The sequence below is a fragment of the Chlorocebus sabaeus genome, chromosome 21 (assembly GCF_047675955.1).
Source record: "Chlorocebus sabaeus isolate Y175 chromosome 21, mChlSab1.0.hap1, whole genome shotgun sequence".
NCBI lineage: Eukaryota > Metazoa > Chordata > Mammalia > Primates > Cercopithecidae > Chlorocebus > Chlorocebus sabaeus.
In genome coordinates this window covers 123,446,823-123,467,657 of record NC_132924.1, presented here as the reverse complement: position 1 = coordinate 123,467,657, position 20,835 = coordinate 123,446,823, and the positions used below count along the sequence as shown (strand labels likewise).

The following is a 20,835-nucleotide window of genomic DNA, read 5'->3' as shown; positions in this document are numbered from 1 at the left end:
GGGGAGCTGTGGGAGGGTGTCTGAGGTTTGCCGTTGGCTCCTTCTCCACTTCCTCCTCCAACCAAGAGAAATTCCCTGGAATAACTAAGCGAGAACCTGGGAACAATAACATGAGAGTTTATTATCACATGACTGCTCAGGAGGGGACATGAAGCGGAGCAGGATGGGGAAGGGATGTAAGGAATGGGCAAGTGCTGCTGGAGCAGGGTTGTGGCCATGGTCATGGCAGCAGGATAACTGGGGATGTTGAAGAGTCTCTTTTCCCCAGTCTGGTTCTTCCAGCAGTCAGATGCAGGGATGCGCAGTGCAGAAGCACCAGGTGCTAATAATCAGGAGAGGCATGGCTAGATTCAGCTCACTTCCAACATCTCCTTCTGGTGTCTTTTCTAAGGGAAAAGGAAAGGCAAGACAATCGTGAGTGGGAAAGAAAGGGCCGAGTCTTTCCTCCAGGGCAGCTTAGCTCTGGAACTACCAGAATCAGCTGCATGGTACCTGATGCAAAGGTATAGCATGGATATGGACTTCCCTGGATTCCTGGGCTCTTTGACTTGGGGGCCGCTTGGTTGGGGATAGGGGCTTTCCGGGCTGGGCCACCACTGGGTAGAAAGACAGGCATGATAATAGTTGGGACTTGGGTCATGAGCCCCTTTTTCCTCCCCAAACTGTCCACTGTCCATTCCTGTCTCCTTTGAGCAGCTCCACTGCCCCAAACACACAGGCACACACTTTAGGGACTCACCCCTTTGGTTGGGAACTTTCTCCAGCAGTACAGCCACAGAGGGGCCAGAGATGCCAGAAACAGCAGAATCCAGACACCCAAGAGCATGGCCTGAAGGGTACGGATCAAGGCCTGGGGACAGAGGGCCAAGGCCATAAGCACCAGGATGACAACTGCCTTCCTGCTCTGTCCTCACCCTCCTTGTTGACCTGGGAAAATCTCTACCCCTTTATCTTCAAGTTTGTGGCTTCTGGAGGGGAAGTCAATGCATTTAGTGTGCAGAAGGCAGCTGGAAACCCCTCACATTGGGCCTGCATCCTCATTTACACAGTGACAGGTTTGGGCTATGATTTGATTCCCTGATAACCTCCAAGACTTCAGAGGATCAAGGGAAACCATGCATTTAACACCTTTATAGCACTTTGCACACTTGCTATATTGGTTCACTTATTATTATTTTAATGCTTGTATTGCCCACTAGTCTGTAATACCCTACAGGAGCCATTTCTGTTTTGTCTGATGCTTTGTCCTTGGTGACAATACTCAAGCTTGGTGCAGAATAGGTAACAGCTATTTCTGGTGGAGAAGCTGACTCTTGCCCCTCGCCTGGCCTGGTCATCCCTGCCCCACCTGCTGCTGCACCTTCCCCTTGGCCACCTACCTTTAGCATGTACAGGAAGGAGGTACACAGGTGTAGCCTTCTGACTTCTTCTGGACTGTCAGTGGGGGCTGGGGTGATCCAGCCACTCGAGGTGGAGATGTGGCAGATACTGTCGTAATAATAGCCATATCGGAAATCTTCATTCCAAAGTTTGAGGGCAGCGATGGCTGTGGAGAAAGCTGCTAGCGCTAGCAGAGTCCTCAGCAGGGCCTGGGGAGGGAGGAGGCAGAGAGAAATCTTCATGTTTCAGTCTCTCCCAGAGTCCAATCAGGGGAAAATAGGGCAAGACCCAGGGAAGCCTGCAACAGGGCAGGAGATTGGGGTGGCCTCCAGCCTGAACCTGGTCCCCTCCCATGCCCTTCCCTGAACTTACCCAGCAGGTACCACCCCGTTTCTCATAAATGAAGGCAGTAGCTCCAGCTAGCACAGCCTGGGGAGAGATTGAGCCAGGAGCAGGCTTAGCACAGGAAATGCAAGTCCCCTCCGACGAGACAGCCTCCATGCAGCAGGCCCTTCCCTAGCACACTCAGCTTGGGCCGGAGGTTTCATGCTAAGCTCTAGTATCCATGGTAAGATAACTGCTGAGAGGGTGGAGCCCGATCCAACTCCTGAGGCTGCAGAAGGCCCTGCTTTAGTGACACCTAAGAGCTTGTGGTCAAGCCAGGTGTGAGCTCCTAAACCTTCCTTTTTAAACAACACCAAGAACTTTATGAAAGTTCCAGGGATGGTGGGATCTTGTGGATAAAAGTCATAGGGTGTTGCAGAAGCTCTCAATAAAGGATGAGTCTATACAGAGTGGGCACTATTAGGTTTAGAAGCCTGTCCTAACAGTGCCCAATGATCCACTCAGCTGAGCTTGAAGAACAGGAAATCTAGTATATCTCAGTGGACAGGTGGACCTGAATCCTGTTTGGCTAATTCTGTAACTAATCTGGGTATTTTGCCATGGGGTGGGTGAAGGTGATTACTCTTGGCTTCTCTCAGTAAATACAAGTGTTTTACTGCTGTTCTGAGGGTGTAGGTACCATGACCAGCCTACCCAGCTCCTGTGCAAACTGCACACACCCATCTATGGACAATTCCTGCGTTCCCATTGTGTGCAGGACCTGTGTAGGACAATGGGAATAACCAGGGGGTGATGCTTCCTAGGGGATCACATACTATCTGGCACACTCTGCCTCCCGCATCTCAATGCAAGTATCCAGAGATGAGCAGGTCCTTAGATCCTTAGTTGACATTAACTGTTGAAGGCAGGGAGAGGCGGCCAGCCTGGTGGGAGCAGCACTGGGCAGGGTATGGGAGAGCAGTGTGACTAGGACATGCCACTACTGCCCTCAGCTGTTTGCTCATCTGAACAGGCAGGGAATGGGCCTAGATAATCAGATCTTTCCGACTGCCAGCATTCTGTTGCGCCATGTTGGAGGAAGGCAATCAGGACAGCAACGCCCCACACTTCTCACAGGCAGTCAAGCACTGTCCTGCTCTACTCACCACAGCCCCTGTCCAGATGGCAGCTCCCGAGGTGACCAGGAGGGTGTAGTCGCGGATGTAGAAAAATCCTCCCAGGACTGCACTCAAGATCCCTAGCACAATCTGCATCACCTGAAAGACAAAAAACCCAAGACCCCAGCTCCTAGGTGGACCCGCCACTGCAGGGATTAACCGCTAAAACCCCAAAAAGAGAAGGAGAGAGAGAGAGAGGAGAAGAGAAAGGAGAAGAGGAAGAGGAGGAGAAAGAAGAAGAAGAAGGAGTGGGAGAAAAAAGAGAAAGGGAGGAGAGCCGGCCCATCCTGAGTTTGGCGGAGAGGAAAGGGCTCCACTGAATGGGACTCCGCACAGTCGGTGGCTCCTCCACACCCGTTCAGCCCAGAGCCTCCCCTTCCCAGGCTCTTATTGAAAATGCCAGAGAATCACATTCCTAAGTAAGAAGACACAACTGGCTCGGTGTCCTGTTGAGAGGGAGGCTGGCAGACAGTGCTGCTGCGGCAGGAAGTGGGGAGTCCCTCCTGCCGCCCCACGAGGCAGGCCATCACACTCACCCACGAGGCCACCAGCAGCCGGCTGCTGCCCCTGGCCTGGGTGGCCCGGGGCTGCAGTGCAGAGCAGCAGGTCAGCAGGAGCTTGGCCAGGGCAGACTCCTGGTGGATGTGCACATCGACCTGGGTGGGTTGTGGGGCCTCCAGGGCCATCTCATTACTGTTGGCTGTCTCCATTGTCAGGGACACCGTGTGTGAAGAAGGCAGCACCAGGGAGGAAGGGCTGTCAGAAGATTTTCGCAGATTTCACTGGAGCTGGGGAAGTCAGGGACCAGTGGGTCACCGAATGAATGGCTGTCCTGGCCACAGAGCCGCACCCCTGCCCCCTCAGGAGGGGAGTGCGTGTAGCAGAGGGGGCTGCTGATCATGCTGGGGCTGCTGCGACCGCTGAGCCTGCGGGAACCTCACCTTTCGCCCCAGATCTGCTCTGTCCCCCGCATCTTCCTCCCAGGGCCCAGGCGTCTAGGTCAAGCAGCGCCCCACGCCCCCACCCCTCACCCCCTCCACCCGGGCTCTTCCTGAGGTCTCCCCTCCACGGTCTGCAGGCTCTGAGACAGGACCGAGTCCTTGGCTGCCTGTGGAGCTCCTGTGGCAGCAGCCGCGCCCTGGCTGGGCTCCGGATACCCCCCTGCCCCCGCCACGGCCGACCTCCAGCTCCACCAACCGCTGCTCACGCCCGACGGGTTCACGCCGCCCCTGCCCCGGGTAGGACCACGGGGCAGTGCGGAGCGAGGTCAAAAGCGGGGGCGGCACCTGGCCTCCTCCGCAGTCCCCTTCCTGCAGTCTCATCCCTGGGTGGGGGTCCCTCCTACGCCCCTCCAACTGTGCGGAGGCACCTCGGGGAGCGTGCGGAAGGGGTCCCGGGGGCAGCCAGGAGTGGGGCGCTGCCTCACCTGCGCTCCTCGGGACCTGCGGGCAGGCAGCGGGAGGGCTGGGGCGCCGGCTGGGGCGCCGCCTGGAGAAGTGGGTTGAGAATTGGAGGTGGAGGCGGGGGTGGGGTTGAACTTCAGCCCCTCGGGTTCACGGCAGGCTGCAGGGCCTGGGGTCCGTCTGGGGTTCTCTCGCTGCGCGAGGGTCACTGGGCTCTGGGGAGCTGGGAGCGTGCGCGGGCGGACGGCCCTGGGAAGCCGGTGGGGTGGTCCTCGCCCCCAGCTCTGCCCAGCCAGGGCCGGCGTGCGAATGTGGGCGAGTGGGAGCGCAGGGGTCGCGCGGGGGCTCGGCCTTCTCCCGCCAGGTCCGCTCCTCCGGGAGGAACCCCCCTGCCGGACCCCGGGGCCGCAGCTGGTTTCGGGAAACTGCGCAGCCTGGGCGGGGCCTCAGCCCCCACCCCGGCATCTGCCATCTCCGCCCTCCCGTCGCTTCCCTGCTCGGGGTCAGCTCCTGTCCGCTCTGCTACGCTGCCGGCTCCCGGAGGACGGCAGGTGAGGCAGGGCCCCCGCGGCCCGGGAGACCCTCTTGCCGCAGGACCCTCTGTCACGAGGAGTCCCCAGGGCCATGCCCCCACCCCGTCCCGTCCACAAGACGTCTTTCTTCCTCCATCCTGGTTTCCAGGAGAACTCGCGTAGGAGGGCGGGACAGCTGGGTGCAGGTGTTTCTCCCCAGAAAAACGGCTGGAGAGCAGGAGGAGAGGCTTGGGCCTGGAGCGTCCCCTGCACTTTCCGCCACCCGCACGCCTGGACCCTGGCTGGAGCCCTACGGTGGGGTGGCTCCTGGGACGGGGCCAGAGTGTGGCGGGGCTGCCGGACGCTTTCCCCAGTCCCGGGGCACGGGAGGAGCTGAACAGAGGAAAGCGTTCGGGGCAGCCGGAAAGAGCCCACCACCTACCAGGCGTCGGGCGGCCGGCAGGGGGAATCTCTGTGGTGCCAGCCTGGTTCAGATCCGACTCCTCAGGAGGGGGCGAGGCAGATCTAGGGGTTGGCGTGGGGTGGGGGAAGCAGTGGTCCTGGGGGCACGGAGATAGCTGGAACCTGAGGTGCACTCAGGGCGAGGCCTGGGCCCTCAAGGGAAGGTCTGGCTGGAATCTGTGACTGGGCTTCGTTTTGTGGGAAGCAGTCTGATGTGCATGTGCGGAATTGTCTAACTCCTGTCCTTTCTAACTCCAAGGAGGCCAGGTGGGTGAAAGAGTGAAAGTGCTTTGAAAAGTAGGTAGAGGACGAATGGCAGGTGTTATTAGAATTGTTAATATTATTTGATGTAAACTGTGATACTTAGCCAGGATGTCCATTAGAATTACCTATGCAGGATTTATTTTAGAGCCAGGCAAGCTGATTCTAAAGTGCATGTGGAAAAGTAATCTAGCAAAAATAGCCATGACAATTCTGAAAGAAAAACCACACGAGGGGATTGTGAAACAGCCCAATTAGCATTAAGCTCCAGGTTAAAATTGTGGTAAGGATGCCTAGCCCATGAGACATGCCAATGGGCAGAATATAAGGACTAGAATAGGCCTACATTCCTGGGGGAACTTCGTTTCTGCTCAGGAGAGAATCTTAAATCACTGAGAAAAAGAGGATGTATTCCACAAATGGAACGTATCTTTCAGAAGTTAAACATCGGAATGACAGCAACAGAACTTGGATCCGTGTCTCCCAACGGCCAAGGTTGGTCACGCAGCTTCCAAATTCTAGATGGTCAACATTTAAAAGTGAAAACTGAAAGCATAAAGCCACTTAGAAGAAAATATGGAAGATTATTTTTTGATCTTGAAACGGGGAAGTCCTTTAAAAGTCTAAGAGCTAGACACCATAAATAGAATGAAATAGAATATGGATTGTAAGAAAATACAAGCAAGGTCAAAAAATAAACTACAAATTGTAAAGAAACATTTGAAACTTGTATCACAAATGGTAATTTGGTGAATAAAGAACTTCCATAGAAAAAATCAAAACGAAACAAGGACATAGGATGTGAATGGAGAGCTCACAAAAGAAGAAATAAAAACGCCCCTTAACGTATGAAAAAACAATCAACCTCACTCATAATAAGAGAACTATGGGCCAGGCATGGTCCTGGTGGCTTACACCTGTAATTGCAGCACTTTGGGAGGCTGAGGTGGGAGGATTGCTTGAGTCCAGGAGTTTGAGACCATCCTGGGCAACAAAGCAACACCCCATCTCTCTCTCTAAAATATAAAAGAGAACCAGCCAGGCGCGGTGGCTCACGCCTGTAATCCCAGCACTTTGGGAGGCCGAGGCGGGTGGATCACGAGGTCAGGAGATCGAGATCATCCTGGCTAACACAGTGAAACCCCGTCTCTACTAAAATTACAAAAAATTAGCTGGGCTTGGTGGTGGGCGCCTGTAGTCCCAGTTACTGGGGAGGCTGAGACAGGAGAATGGTGTGAACCCGGGAGGTGGAGCTGGCAGTGAGCCGAGATCGCACCGCTGCACTCCAGCCTGGGCGACAGAGTGAGACTCCATCTCAAAAAAATAAAATTAAAAAAAAAAAAATAATAAAAGAGAACCATGGATTAAAAATATATGCAAATCGTTACAGAAAGCAAGTTAGTGGTTGCTCATGGCCAGTGGTTGGGGTTATTTCCTGAGAAGGGGCTTTAGGGAATGTGTTGCAGTGTAGGAATGTCCTATATCTTGATTGTAGCTGTAATTGCACAAACGTATAAATTTGTCAAAACTTATTGAGATATACATTTAAAATGGGACATTTTATTCCATAAAATTGATTAAAATCAATGCATTTTCCCCCATATAAAAGGAAAAGGATAAAAGAGTTTGCCTCCTGCGTGTGAATTGCTACCACCTCCATGGAGGATAACTGACAATATCTTCTAAAATTGCAGATGCACATTCCAGTTGCCCTGCCAATTCCACATTGTCTGGAATGGAAAAGGATTGGAAATAACCTAAATGTCTGCCAATAGGGAACCACTTAAATAAATTATAAGTAATTCATACTCTCGAAATATATCCAGTTACACAAGTGAGTGAAGAAGCTTTTGTGAAAGTTGTCAGAATCATAATCGAGTAAAAAAAATCTGAAAATTAGAGCCTGAGAAAGCCCACAAGGCAGGGTTCTCCTGCGTAAATACCTGGTAACAAAAATCGTCACAAAGGACTCTGTAAAATGACCACCTTACACAAAAAAATACTTCTGTGAGGACATCCACCAGCAACTGCCTGTCTAACCCTGGACAGGTGTCACCCTTGTTATTGATCCTTGTAGCCAAGGATGATTATCTCAAAGTGATTATGTAAGTCTCCCCGTTTTTCCTTTAAAAACCTTTGTTTTCTTTTACCTGCCTGAATGTGCACATGATTTACTATGGTAAGCATATTCTCGTCGTAATGCCCTATTCCGGAATAAATCTCATTTTCTTTTGGAGAGCCTCTCTCTGTTATTTAGGTTGACACTTTTTATGGACTCATGTAGGGTTATTCTAAAAACATATGATCATGTGAACACAGCATCATGCAAATCAGTGTGTATAGTATGCTGCTATTTGTGGGAAAAGGGGGGAGAAATACTTTTTCACACTTTTGTATGCAAAAATGTCATGGTAGGATTTATAAGAAACCGATAATATTACTTTCCATCTGCAAGGCAAATAGGTGGTTGAGGAAAAAAGATGAGAGATAAGGTTTTAAAGGTATATATAGCCTTTTGTATCTCTTAACATTTTTATGTGTAAAGTATTATGTGTAAAGATATATATACAGATATACTAAGTCACTAATCACTAAGGTCACTGTGACATTGATATCTGCATTGGGAAGACCTTTTGGATCTTGACAAAGACACTGTTTTCTTTTTTCTTTTTTTTTTTTTTTTGGGATGGAGTCTCACTCTGTTACCCAGGCTAGAGTGCAGTGGCAAGATCTCAGCTCACCACAACCTCAGCCTCCTGGGTTCAAGTGATTCTCCTGCCTCAGCTTCCTGAGTAGCTGGGACTACAGGTGCACACCACCATGCGAATTTTTGTATTTTTAGTAGAGAAGGGGTTTGCCACATTGGCCAGGCTGGTCTTGAACTCCTGACCTCAGGTAATCCACCCACCTCAGCCTCCCAAAGTGCTGGGATTACAGGCGTGAGCCATTGTGCCCATCTGGAATCTTGACAAAGACACTATTTCTCTCCTTTCACCTGTGCTGTGTATTTTTCCCTCACCTAGTTCCCAGACCTCACTTCTGTATGTCTTCTCCCTGACAGGCAGGATGACCAAAAACACGGTAATTGTGAATGGAGTTGCTGTGGCCTCTACGCCATCCCAGCCCTCCCACATCAATGTCCACATCCACCAGGAGTCAGCTTTGACACAACTGCTGAAAGCTGGAAGTTCTCTGAAGAAATTTCTTTTTCACCCTAGCGACACTGTGCCTTCCACAGCCAGGATTGGTTATGAGCAGCTGACTCTAGGGGTAAGACTGGGCTGGTGCAGGATAGGGGGGCACATTAACGAGGTGATGAGGTCAATTAAAATATAGAACCAAATCTTCAAAATTAAAACATTTTATTTGGGAGCAGATAATTGCAATTTGGGGCATACACACAGACCAGGTGGTCTCCAGTACTTCTTTGGAACGAAGAGAAGGTTAAAGGCTTATAAAAAGGAGAAATGTTACATATTGCCCTTCAAGAAAGATCATAGGTTTTGGGGAGCTGGCGAGCTCTGATGGGTGAGCGATGGTGTGGGTAAAACGAATCGTAGAGTTGTAGCAAGGTCAGAAGCTGTAGATAAAGCTGGTTTCAGGTTGCAGCAGGCAGCTTCAGCAGCCTGATTTGTAGAGAATTACATTTTGGGAGCAACATTTTGTGCCCCTAGTGCTTTTTGCCCCTGACCACTCGACTCTGTTTTAGTTGAGTGTGACAAGAATGACCCCATTTGTAGGCTCAGCTTTCACAATGGAAACTCTCCTTCTTCAATAGGATGCAAAAAAGGAAAGTGGGTTGAATTTCCATAAGAGGGACATGAGAAATCATTGTTTGTATCTCATCCTGTGTAGGAAAAAGTTGTAAGTATCCCCACAGAAATTTGGATGAAAAGGAATAATCGACCTCCTCTTTGGTGCAGAGGAGTTGGTCCCAGCCAGAGGTGGGGCAACAGGAAGAAGAATCTAGAGGCTGTTAATTCAGTTTCATTGACCCAACATGGACTGAGAGCCTACAGGTGCAAGGCAATGTGTTCAGCACTTCAGGCCACACTACAGAGAGAATCCCTGGGCTATATCTAAAAGTGCTCAGTGACCATCAGAAGAAACAGCAGCTACACTAATGACTGGAACTAAAGGTAGATCAGGCGAGGAAGAAGCACATCTGACATCCTTGAGGGCAGGAGAACCCTGAATGGAGAAGGAATAGGTATAGACAGAGGTGGAAGATGGACAAAAAAGAATTTCAGGTTAAAGAATGACAGGAGCAAAGGCAAAGAGGCCAGAAGGCATAGGGCAAGTTCTATAATGGTTAAGAGTAAAGAAAATGGGCTTCATGAATGGGTGATTTGGGGCCATATTGCTGAGAACCTTGAAAGACCATAGGGGGAGTCTGTCCTGAATCAGCTTTGACAGTGAGAAGACTGTGGATGGATTCTGAGCAGGAACCTGCCTCAGAGTCAGGAGGCATCCAGGTGAGAAGGATCGAGGGTCTGCACTTGCATAATCATAGTAGGAATGGTGAGGAGACAAAGGAGTCCCTGTCCTTCGCAGACCTCCATGGTATGGGAGTGAAGGGATGTGGGGGATAAGGGAAGAGAGGCATCCACAGCATACAGAGAGTTGAAGTGTGGGTGACCAGGAGATCAGAGCCCTGAAAGTCAGGAGGAGCAGACATTTGAGAGATGTGTGTGTGTGGTAGCAGGCGGGGTGTGGGATTTGGATGTGACAAATCTGAGATGCCGGTAGGATGTGCAGGTGGTTCGAGAGACGTGTGTGTGTGTGTGTGTGTGGTAGTTGGTGGGGGGTGTGGGATTTGGATGTGACAAATTCGAGATGCCGGTAGGATGTGCAGGTGGTGACAGTTGGGTTTTCCAGGAAGAAGAGGAATTCTCTTCTGAGTTGGAGTTGGGTGTGTGAATGGCTTTTTGGGGTATGACACCTATGGAATGAAAAGAGGGGGAGCAGGATTGGGTAGGAGGAACCATAAGGCTGCAATGCAGACTCTGCCAGGCCAGTGGGGAGCTTCCAGGCAAAGGCTGCCCACTGCAGGAGTTCCATACTGGGTGGAGATGGCCTTTGAGCCACTGTCTTGCTTAGTCATTGGCTGGGGGGGCCCTCCTCAGCATGTGTCTTCAGCTTGAAAAATTAGGGTGACCCTCAAGGAGCCGACAACTGTAGGCTGTCAGCAATCAAACAAGCCCTTTCTTGAAGGGGGTCTTAGCAGCACATCTTTGTGTCTGCCACAGAGCCCTCAAGAGTGTGTGTTTGGATCTGAAGAGAAAGGATAGGCCAGAAGCTCAGGTCAGGCTGGGGATTTGGATGGGACAATGGGACCTCTGAAGAAGAATAGGGGGAAAAAGTGGGAATCTTCAGGTGGGATGAGAAAGTGTTGAAGTTGGGGAAAAGTGATGAAGGATAAATAGCCAAGCCTATGAGAAGGGTGAGGGGAGACCCAGGCCAGTGCTGCTTCATGGATTTTAAGGAGACAGAACCTTCCAGAATCAGAGCTATAGAGAGGTTAAGGCAGAGGAAAAGGAGAGGAGAGCCACCTAGATAGGAGCCAGGCAGCTGCTCCCAGGGCAGCTGGGGCACGTGGGCTCACGGGAAGGGGTCTGGTTTCTCATTCTGTCTTGCAGGTGACTCAGATATTGCTGGGGGTTGTGAGTTGTGCTCTTGGAGTGTGTTTCTGCTTGGGGCCCTGGACTGTGCTGCGTGCCTCAGGCTGTGCCTTCTGGGCGGGGTCTGTGGTGAGTAAGGAACAGGCTGTGAGCCTGGAGGGAGGCAAGTTGTGATGGGCAAGAAGGTGCTTATAGATCTGGGTTGGGGCTCTGGGGGAGCAACCAAAGCCTCTGGGGCCAAATGGCCTTTGGCCATGAGGAAGCTGCCCTAGGGTGTAGCTGAGACCCTGTCACTTCTATTTTTCTCTTGAAGACAGGTGGGAGAGGTGGGGCAGGTGTAGGTGGAGTCCTGTCTCTGTGTCAGAGTTCTTTGTCTTTCCCTGGGATCCTGCTTCACATTGGCTGTTCCGGGAACTGCTGGTGGGAGGGTGATGATAGACCAATTCAGAAGAGCAAACTGGAGGCCTTTTTCTGGTGTCTCTTTTCAGGTGATCGCAGCAGGAGCTGGGGCCATTGTCCATGAGAAGCACCCGGGCAAACTTGCTGTGAGTCTTGGACACCCTTTCTCCTCCACCTTGTTCACTGACCCACTCCTGAGTTCTGCTCCATACCTGTCTTCTGCCCTTTGGTTGCCAATATCTTGGGGTCTTTCTTGGAGGGGAGGAGAGGGTTTCCTGGACAGGGGCTGGGGAAGAGGAGATGGCTTTGAGGCAGGGACCTCATGACTCTTCCACTGATTGAAGGAGCCTGTGTCTTGACCCTCTTTCTCTTCCAGGGCTATGTATCCATCCTGCTCACCCTGGCAGGCTTTGCTACAGCTATGGCTGCTGTTGTCCTCTGCGTGAATAGCTTCATCTGGCAAACTGAACCCTTTTTATACATTGACACCGTGTGTGATCCCTCGGACGTCGTCATCCCTACCACTGGGTACAGATGGCAAAGTCAAGAGAACCAATGGCAGAAGGAGGAGTGTAGAGCTAACATGCAGATGCTGAGGGTGAGCAGGAGGAGTCCAGTCTTTGGGGACCCATCACAGCTCTTTGTTCCCAGGGAGCTGGGGGCGCTGGAGGAGAGAGATGTAGGCTCTTTGAGCTTGGACCTCATGCTGAGTCTTTCATTCAGGAGGTTTTAATGTAAGCTACAGACATTTCTCAGACCTCATGATATGAAGATCCTCTGAATCAAAGGGGATGAGGAACAAAGAGGAGACATTTCAGAGAGGAGATAGCGGGCCACTCTTCTGGCTTTTCTGGTGTGTCGGTATCCCAGTTTTCCATTACTGAATTAAAAACCACCCCAAAATGTAGTGGCTTAAAATTACAACTTATTATTTCTCACGGTGCTGTGAGTTGGCTGGATTCAGATGAGCCATCCTCACTCACGGGTTTTCTCATGCAGTTACAGTCAGATGCGGGTGAAGTTATCCAAGTGCTCGCCGAGGCTGGGGGTCTGAGATGATGCAGCTGCATGGTCCAGAGCTCAGTGGGGGCTGTCAGCAAGAGCCAGCGATGGCTTCTCCACGTGGCTTGGGCTTCTCATAGCACAGAAACTGGATTCCAATGGGGAGCACCCTAGTTGCAAGCATTTCAGGAGACGGAAAGTAGAAGCTGCCAGACCAGCTAAGGGCTACCCTGTCACTGGATAGTGTCACTTTCACTGTGGCCAAAGCAGTCCTAGGCCCTTCCAGATTCTAAGGATTGAAGGAATAGTCTCCACTTCTTGACAGGGAGTGATAAGGTCACTCTGCAGACAAGCCAGTGGAATGGAAGCTGTGGCTGGAAACACAGTCAGCTGTGGTGGGAGCAGCAAACTGGATAGAGTCAGTGCCTGGGTGGGTGGAGAGGGTGGTGATGTGGCAGCATTGGAGTAGCTGATATCTGACTATCTTTGTTTTTCTCTTATCTCCAGAAGTTGTTCACAGCAATCCGTGCCCTGTTCCTGGCTGTCTGTGTCTTGAAAGTCATTGTGTCCTTGGCTTCCTTGGGAGTGAATCTTCGAAACTTGTGTGGCCAGAGCTCCCAGCCCCTGGTGAGTTGTCGGGCAGGGGCTGCTGGACAGTGTGAGTCTGGGTGGTGAGTAGAAGTGCAGGGTCAGGGGCACCCGAACCTGAGGCTTGGCTGGTCCCCCTCAGCTTCTTTCCATATGCAACTCTCCCCTTTGCTGTCAGGGAATGTGGCCATCACCATGGTCCTGGGCCAACTCTCGCTGCCCTGTGCCTCTCTGCGCCCTCCCCTGCTCTGATCTCCCCACTCTCCCCTCTGCCCTGTCCCAAGTGTTCGTCCCACTCCCCTTCCTCTGTCACCTTGTTTGTTTTTTTTCCTAATCTGTGTTTCCTGTCACCTTTTCCTTTCCCTCCTCCTTTCCTCTTTCTGCTTTCTGAGTTCTATGATGCTAACTCTGCCTGCATCTTTTTCCCCGAAGGATTTCTTTTTTCTTTTTTTTTTCCAGAATGAGGAAGGATCAGAGAAGAGACTACTGGGGGAGAATTCAGTGCCCCCCTCACCCTCTAGGGAGCAGACCTCCACTGTCATTGTCCTGTGAGCCGCCAAAGACCCCACCGGGATGCCCGCATGTCTCTGTCTGGGGCAGCCCAGGGCCCCCACTCCTGGCTTCTCATACTCGCCTCCCCTATGGCCGCTGTCCAGATCCTCCTCCTTTCTTCTCCCCACATCAGCACCTGCTGTTCCCGCTCCGGGGTTCTCAAGTCCATGAACAGATATTGTTGCATTTTCCACAGTGCTGATTAAACATAATAAACAATCCAGAAAAACAATTTTGCCCAGAAAGATATGGTTTCTCTTTGTTTATACACCTTGTGCGCCGTGAAAGGCCTTTCTTTGTGTCGCTATGTATGAGGTTAAATGGGAGCTGACTTATCCCATTGAAACACTGTCCCAAGAAGACTAAATTTAATTATGTTCTGCTCTACATCCCAGGTGGCAAAACCCCTTTTTATGATTTTATTCAATTCAGTGTAAAGTGGAAGGAAGTCTAGTGGGCCTAGAATCTTCTTACCTGCTGAGATTGTCTAGGCTCCGACGACCTCAGCCTGTAGACTTGAGAGAACTGTGTGGGGCATGGAACGAGATTTTTGCCCCCTCCCTCCCCATCTTCCTTCCTTTCTCTTTTTTTGTTTAGCAGTAATTAGTGTTGGTTCTGTCTCTTTTCCTCTCTCCACACCCACATAAACACCATCCTTAATCTTCTTTCCTTTCATTGTAAATGATAGCGAATTGATTTTGACTTTTTCCATTTTCTTTATATGTGAAGACATAAATATATAGATGTAAGCATTTCTCTAGCTGGAAAGCTGGTAGGGGGCTTTATGAAATCTCCATGAGGTCAGTTTCATGACTTAGCAGCCCCACAGGGCTGGTCTTCAGATCCAAGCCGATGGGCTGCAGGGCCTGCACCTTCCCTCTTGGCAGAGTGGTATCACAGAGGTGCAGAGCTGCTGCGCTGGGCGAGACCTGCTCCCGCACAGGACTTGGACTGGGGGCCTGTGCCGAGGGCGGTGCTGCGGTGCTGCTCTCCCTGGGGCCCTCACCAGCCTGTGCTTTACATAGAGGCTTATAAAGAAGCCTGTGAGACAGGAGTGTGTTCAGAATATGTGCGGGGTCAGCTGATTACATCCCGAGGGGCAAATCCAGCTCACCATCGAATTTTGTAAATAAAAATTTATCTAAACGCAGCCACGACCATTTGTTTACACATGGCAGCTGTTTTTGTGCTACAAGGGCAGAGCTGAGGAGTCTTAACAGAGACTGAATGGCCCACAAAGCATAAAACATTTACTAGTAGGCTTTTTACACGCAAAGTTTGCTGGCCACTATGTAGGAGCTTGCAGTGTAGAACGTTATGTTCTGTTTCGTGGTTGAGGGGCGTGGAGTGCTCAAGAGCCCCTCCCCAGGAGACCCAGCCTTGGATGAGCAGCAGGTGTGAAGCCAGCTGGTTTCCTCATTTCCCAGAGTCCAGAGCGCACAAATCATCAGGCGGAAAAACTTGGGCTCAGAACCATTGCAGTCCCCATCCCTCTCTCAGTCCCCAGTAAAGAAGACATTAGAATCTCAGAGGAATTTGGAGTCTCCTGAACCTCAACATTTATTTGACCCCCAGTGATGGAGTAATGGAAGTCCCCAATTCTTTGCTAAACAGGCAAATGTAAAGTAGCTGAGCCCAGAAGCCAAGCTGGGTTGAAGTGGATAATGTGAAAAGAGACCCATTAGCAGGGCAAGAACCTACGGGGCCTCACTTAGCCAGGCTTCAGGGAATACTCAACCCATCAAAAAATATGGATGTCCGCCCTTCCCCAGGTCTCATGTTTCTGCACATCTTGTGAGCGGTGGCACTGGCTGCCTTTTCAAAGATGTTCTCACCTCCTAGTGGGCAGCCTTGGAAAATAGTGTCTTCTTCTGGACCAAAGGACAGGCATGATCGCCTGTTATAAAAGAATCAGATGCCTCAAGCTCAGGGTTCCTCTTCTAGAACCCAGCCCACCGGGTGTGCTGGTGTCACCTGCAATGCCTCTTTGCACTGTCTGTGGAAACTGGGGTCCTAGAACCCAAGCAAAAATGCTGCTACTGTGACCACTGCTATTGCCATGTGTAATAAATTGTTCTTTGTTACAGCTCGGGGTTTTGTGGCTTCTACCAGCATCCATGAAACTGTGGCAGACTGACTTGCTGACCTGCATGTACAGTTAGATCTCAGACCCTTCACTGTTCCTGACTACCGTGTCCTGCTATGTGCAGGGTTATGATACACACAGACTTAAGAGAGAGCTTCTAACACCAAGAAGTTTACAGTCTGCTTAAGAGGCGAGGCATAAACCCTTTACTATGAAGAACGAATGTTACTTGACTGCCGAGTTAGCGATGCATGAGGCAGGAAGGTGGTGTGCTTGCTGAAGAACTGTAGGAAGACAAGGAACATGAGAAAGGAGAACGCAAAGTAGCAGACACTCACTGGCAGAGCACCCTGAGCTTGCTGTTGCTCACGTCATGAACAGCCAGGAGAATGCAGAGTGGGCAGAGCTGCTCATACCTCAGTGTCCATGGGCACATTTGATAGGACTGAGTTACTTGCCCACTCACCACCCTGACTCCAAGGAACTGTGGCCAAAGTTGGGCAGGGGGATTGTCTTTTAGTTGTCACAAATGTTGACATTCAGGACTCCATCTACAAAGATCTCAATCTACACTGCAGCGTGGACAGAGGGCTGGTCCTCAAACCCAGAGAGTACCAGAGTCCTTGAGGCAGGAGGGAAACCATTTTGTGCTTCCGGGGTAGGGTGGGAGGTGGTGGGCATGAGGGGTTGAATTTGTGTCCCCTCCAAATTCATACGTTGAGGCCTTAACCCCTAGTAGCTCAGGATGTGACTGTATTTGGAGATAGGGTCTTGAAAGAGGTAATTAAGTTAAAATGAGGTAGTTGTGACGGGTCCTTGTCCAACATGTCTGATGTCTTTATGACAAGAAGCAATTAGAATGCTGCCAGGCCCAGAGGGAAGGCCACGTGAGGACACAGGGAGAAGATGGCATTGACTAGCCAAGGAGAGCCTTGGAGGAACTCTGCTGCTGCCAAATCTTGGACTTCGGCCTTCCAGAACTGAGAGAAAAGAAATTTCTCCAGTTTAAGCTCCTCAGTCAATGTTTTGTTATGAGAACCCTAGCAAACTCAGACACTGGGAGACAGGAGACAGCTTGGGACAGCCTGGGAGGGGGATCAGGTGTGCCCCAGCACTACGTTTTCAAAATCCCTTCCTTGTTTACTGTTGAGGAGCCCTTTGTGCAGCTCCCGGGTTCCTCACAAAGGGGTGCCTCTCATGGTGTGGGACCACGCCTGCCTTTGCCATAGCTGAAAGCTGCAGTTCCCAGGAGCTGGTGTTCCTGGCACATCACCCTGAGGTCTCATCACATCCTCAGGCCACTGTCGCCCTGTGTTGCCTGATCCCACCAGCCTCTCCTCTCCCTCCACATCTGACTCCTCAGGGTCTCCAGGATACCTCCCCACCCCCTAAGTGCTGCCTGAGGGGCACCCCACCCCCTTTGTCTTCACAACATCTCTTCTAGCATAATCTCTATCATCAAAGGCATTTCTAGCACAGTCTCTTCTGGTATAATTTCCAGTAAATCTCCCAGGCTTTTCTGGTATAATCTCTTCCGGGAGCTCAGACGCTAACAAGCCAGAAAGAGCAGCTTCTGCTTTCTGCTTTGGATTTTAGCCAAAACTGTCCAAGGCGGAGAGAGAGAGGCTTCTGAAATGCCGTTTCCATCAAGGGCCCAGCTATGTGGTCAAAAAGAGGAAGTAGAAATACTTGGAAATCTGGGGCCACTGAAGTCTGTTTGTCATCTTGTCTTGATGACCTTGGGGTGCTGACACTTGCAGCTCCTGCTGAATGCCCTCTCTGCCCTGAAGCAAGGCCCTGCCGCTCTGTTCTGGGACCTTTTCCTTCTGTTTCCACGTAGGGCAGATGACTGTGCTACCCCAGAGTGGGGCTTTGTAGGAGCTGCCCTGTCTCATACTGGGCATGTCTGTTCCTTGGGATGTGTCACTGGAGCAGATGAGGTGAAGGACGGAGAGACTGGCCAGGGAGAATGAAGGAGCAGTAGAAACTCTACTCTGTTCTCTATAACCATGAGGGCTCTGGGGGCAGGGCACGGGATTCTCTGTGCAGGTCACACTCCCCACGGGATGGCTGACCTGTTGGCACTAGCAGAGCAGGTGGCATGGGGACACACCTGGTCCAGACTGGAGGGGAGGGAAGATGTCACAGTTTCTGGGCTTATAATCTGGAGCTTCTCCATGGATTGGGGGAAGGCTGGAGCCATGTTTTTCTTGTATTCAGCCTCCTAGGGGTTATTAATAAATATTCAGTCAATAAGCAACAATGTTGTTTTTTTTTAGAGACTAGAGGGTGGTGGTTGATTTTTTTCACTTCTATATTCTGTAAAAGAAAACATTTGGCAGTCAGTGGGTGGTCTCAATTCTTGCTGCTTAAGGTGTGATCCACTGGCCTGCATGGGCAACCCTGGGAACCGGCTAGAGATGCAAAATCTCCTCCACCCCAGACCAGCCAAGTCAGAACTTGCATTTTCACAAGATCTCAGGCACTATATGTGCTTCGTACATTTCGAGGGGCACTGGTATGAATATTACAGCTAGGTGGTTTCAGGAAAGAATTCAGATACAGAACAGGGCTCTTTGAATTTAATCTCTTTGTTTTCATTCTTTTCATGAACTTGTTAACCTTGGAGTTTTACAAAATAATTCTAGTGGTGGCTGGACACGGTGGCTCATGCCTGTAATCCCAGCATTTTGGGAGGCCAAGGCGGGTGGATCACGAGGTCAAGATATACAGACCATCCTGGCTAACATGGTGAAACCTCATCGGTACTAAAAAAACAAAAATTTGCTGGGCGTGGTGGTGCTCACCTGTAGTCCCAGCTACTTGGGAGGCTGAGGCAGGAGAATCGCTTGAACCTGGGAGGCAGAGGTTGCAGTGAGCTGAGATCATGCCATTGCACTCCACTGGGTGACAGAGTGAGACTCCGTCCCCTACCCCCCCACCAATAAAAAACAAAAACAAAAACTCTAGTGCTTTTGAAATACTGAAATTAAAAAGTAAAAAGTGGCCTCTTTCCTTACTTTCCTTAGCTGAAGACAGTATTAATTCTTGTACTTCAATGTCTCTAAGTTAGTCCTTTTATGACTAGATCCAGTAGCAATTCTTTTCCTTTTTTTATTCTGGTAGACAAATGTCAACTTGGTGGTTTTCTTTTTTCTTTTGCTTTGTTCCCCCCACGTTGTTGTTGCACAAAATGGCCTCTTTCTGCCCCGCAACTTCTGTATTTTTCCCCTGGAGATTCCAAGCCTCTGTGTGAAGATGGTTTCCCCTCTATCTGACCCCGCTCCCGGCCCCACTTCCTCTATTCCTGTCTCCCCTGCCCGTCCTCTCCCCTCTCCCCTCCTGTGAACAGCCTTAGAAGTCTGAATCTTTGTGCTCTGTAGAAAGTCAGATGTGACACTTCTCCTTTCTGCTTCTGTTTACTTGGAAAAGCTGACAGCTGTTTGTCTCTTTGCACAGCTCAGTCTTGGTGGTAAAACTGCACAGACACAGATGGGCGTGACTTCATGGCCCTGGCACGAGGGCATGCAGATAATCTCAAGCCTATTTGTGTGCAACATATTTATTGAAGGATTTAAAGCCATTCAGAGTGTAAACAGGAAATGATTCTTCTTCTTTTTTTATTTTTTAGTAACTTCTTTTAACTGTGTTTTGTCAACTCACTAATTCCCCGTCGGATCTTGGGTTCTTTAACATCAGGACCAGATTCTAGATTTCACAACTCTGTCATTACAACGGTCACACATTCAGTGTTCTAGGCCCAATCCTTTTCATGTTAAAAACTGCAGCTATCAGCTGGGTGCAGTGGCTCATGCCTGTAATCCAGGAACTTTGGGAGGCCGAGGTGGGTGGATCACGAGGTCAGGAGATCGAGATCATCCTGGCTAACACGGTGAAACCCCGTCTCTACTAAAAATACAGAAAAATTAGCCGGGCGTGGTGGCACATGCCTGTAGTCCCAGATCCTTGGGAGGCTGAGGCAGGAGAATGGTTTGAATCCAGGAGGTGGAGGTTGCAGTGAGCCGAGATTGCGCCACTGCAATCCAGCCTGGGCAACAGAGCGAGACTCCATCTCAAAAACAAACCAAAACAAACCAAAACAAAACAAAAATAACTGCAGTTATCAGATCCTGGTTTGCCTCTCTCCCAGAGGAGACTCAGATTGCATGGACAGGGAGGAGCTGGGGAGGGAAGTGTGGTCAGGGCTGACTCCTCTTCCCCGCTGCTTTCCCACTGGTCTTCTCGCCCAACTCCAGCTGAGACAAGGAAGAGGGATGCAGGGCAAGGTTTCCAGAAGGGACTGGCTGCAGGAAAGCTGCAGAGGGAGTGGTGTCTGGGCTTCGCGTTCAGAGCCTTTGCTCACGTGATGTGGGTGATGGATGGTGTCTAATTTTGTTGCTCAGTGTGGGAGGTACTTGGGAATTACCCTGCCCTCTCTACCTTAGCTGCCTGGGTCAACCAGGAAAACCTCCCGGAAAAGTATTTCCAGAGGAGGGGAATATGAAATGGCAGAAAGGAGAGGACTTTCTTGCAGCGGGAAAATTCTTTTGACCACCTCTTGCCCCTGCAAAAACCCGGAGTCTGCTTTTACAGATGTTTCTAGAGGATGGCATAAGGCCCTGTGGTCTCAGACTCCACAGAGGAAGCCTGGAGCATCAGATCCAAAGAAGCACTCACACAAAACATTGCAACAAAGTGTTGGGAAAACTGCCATCTTTACAGAAAAATTCCCTCCCGAAGTAGGAATTCACTTTCACTAGGTGTTGCTATGAACTTCAGGATTTATCTCATTTACCTCCCTCCCCTGACTCCTCACTTTCTTACTGGTTTAATCTATTCCTCCCATTTCACCCCCAAAAACGAGGTTTGTTCACTTGCCAAGTAATAAACGACTTTTAGCGGGAACTCAGGTTTTGATTAATAGGAGGCTTTGTACTTCGTACAAGTGAGGAGAGCACTGCGGGTATTCTCCAAAGCCATGCCTCCCCGACGGAAAGTGACAGGAGGACTTATGGGACGGTGGAGAGGGTGCGTCATCGTCATCACCTGCAGAGGATTCTCAGCTGC

At 50.5% G+C, this 20,835-nt stretch overlaps 2 protein-coding genes across 4 annotated transcripts; one reads left to right on the top strand and one right to left on the bottom strand.

The window, feature by feature from the left end:
* Nucleotides 1-101: 101 nt before the first annotated feature.
* On the bottom strand, nucleotides 102-4,431 carry TMEM176A (transmembrane protein 176A). Its single transcript, XM_007983451.3, has 7 exons — nucleotides 4,309-4,431; nucleotides 3,419-3,670; nucleotides 2,871-2,981; nucleotides 1,753-1,809; nucleotides 1,380-1,589; nucleotides 740-850; nucleotides 102-386 (listed from the first exon to the last, which is right to left on the bottom strand). The coding sequence occupies exons 2-7, from the start codon at nucleotides 3,590-3,592 to the stop codon at nucleotides 351-353; spliced, it is 699 nt and encodes a 232-aa protein (XP_007981642.1). The 5' UTR covers nucleotides 3,593-3,670; nucleotides 4,309-4,431; the 3' UTR covers nucleotides 102-350.
* TMEM176B (transmembrane protein 176B) lies at nucleotides 4,099-13,914 on the top strand. Of its 3 annotated transcripts, XM_037990959.2 has the most exons (8): nucleotides 4,737-4,836; nucleotides 5,958-6,015; nucleotides 8,582-8,790; nucleotides 11,160-11,270; nucleotides 11,630-11,686; nucleotides 11,917-12,138; nucleotides 13,050-13,169; nucleotides 13,590-13,914. In XM_037990959.2, exons 2-8 carry the CDS (start codon nucleotides 5,973-5,975, stop codon nucleotides 13,680-13,682), a joined length of 855 nt encoding a protein of 284 aa, XP_037846887.1. In that variant the 5' UTR covers nucleotides 4,737-4,836; nucleotides 5,958-5,972; the 3' UTR covers nucleotides 13,683-13,914. The 3 variants fall into 3 exon arrangements, with proteins under 3 accessions (XP_072865595.1, XP_007981646.2, XP_037846887.1); XM_073009494.1 differs by lacking the exons at nucleotides 4,737-4,836; nucleotides 5,958-6,015 and adding an exon at nucleotides 4,099-4,120; XM_007983455.3 differs by lacking the exon at nucleotides 5,958-6,015 and having other exon boundaries at nucleotides 4,719-4,836.
* The last annotated feature ends 6,921 nt before the right edge of the window (nucleotides 13,915-20,835 follow it).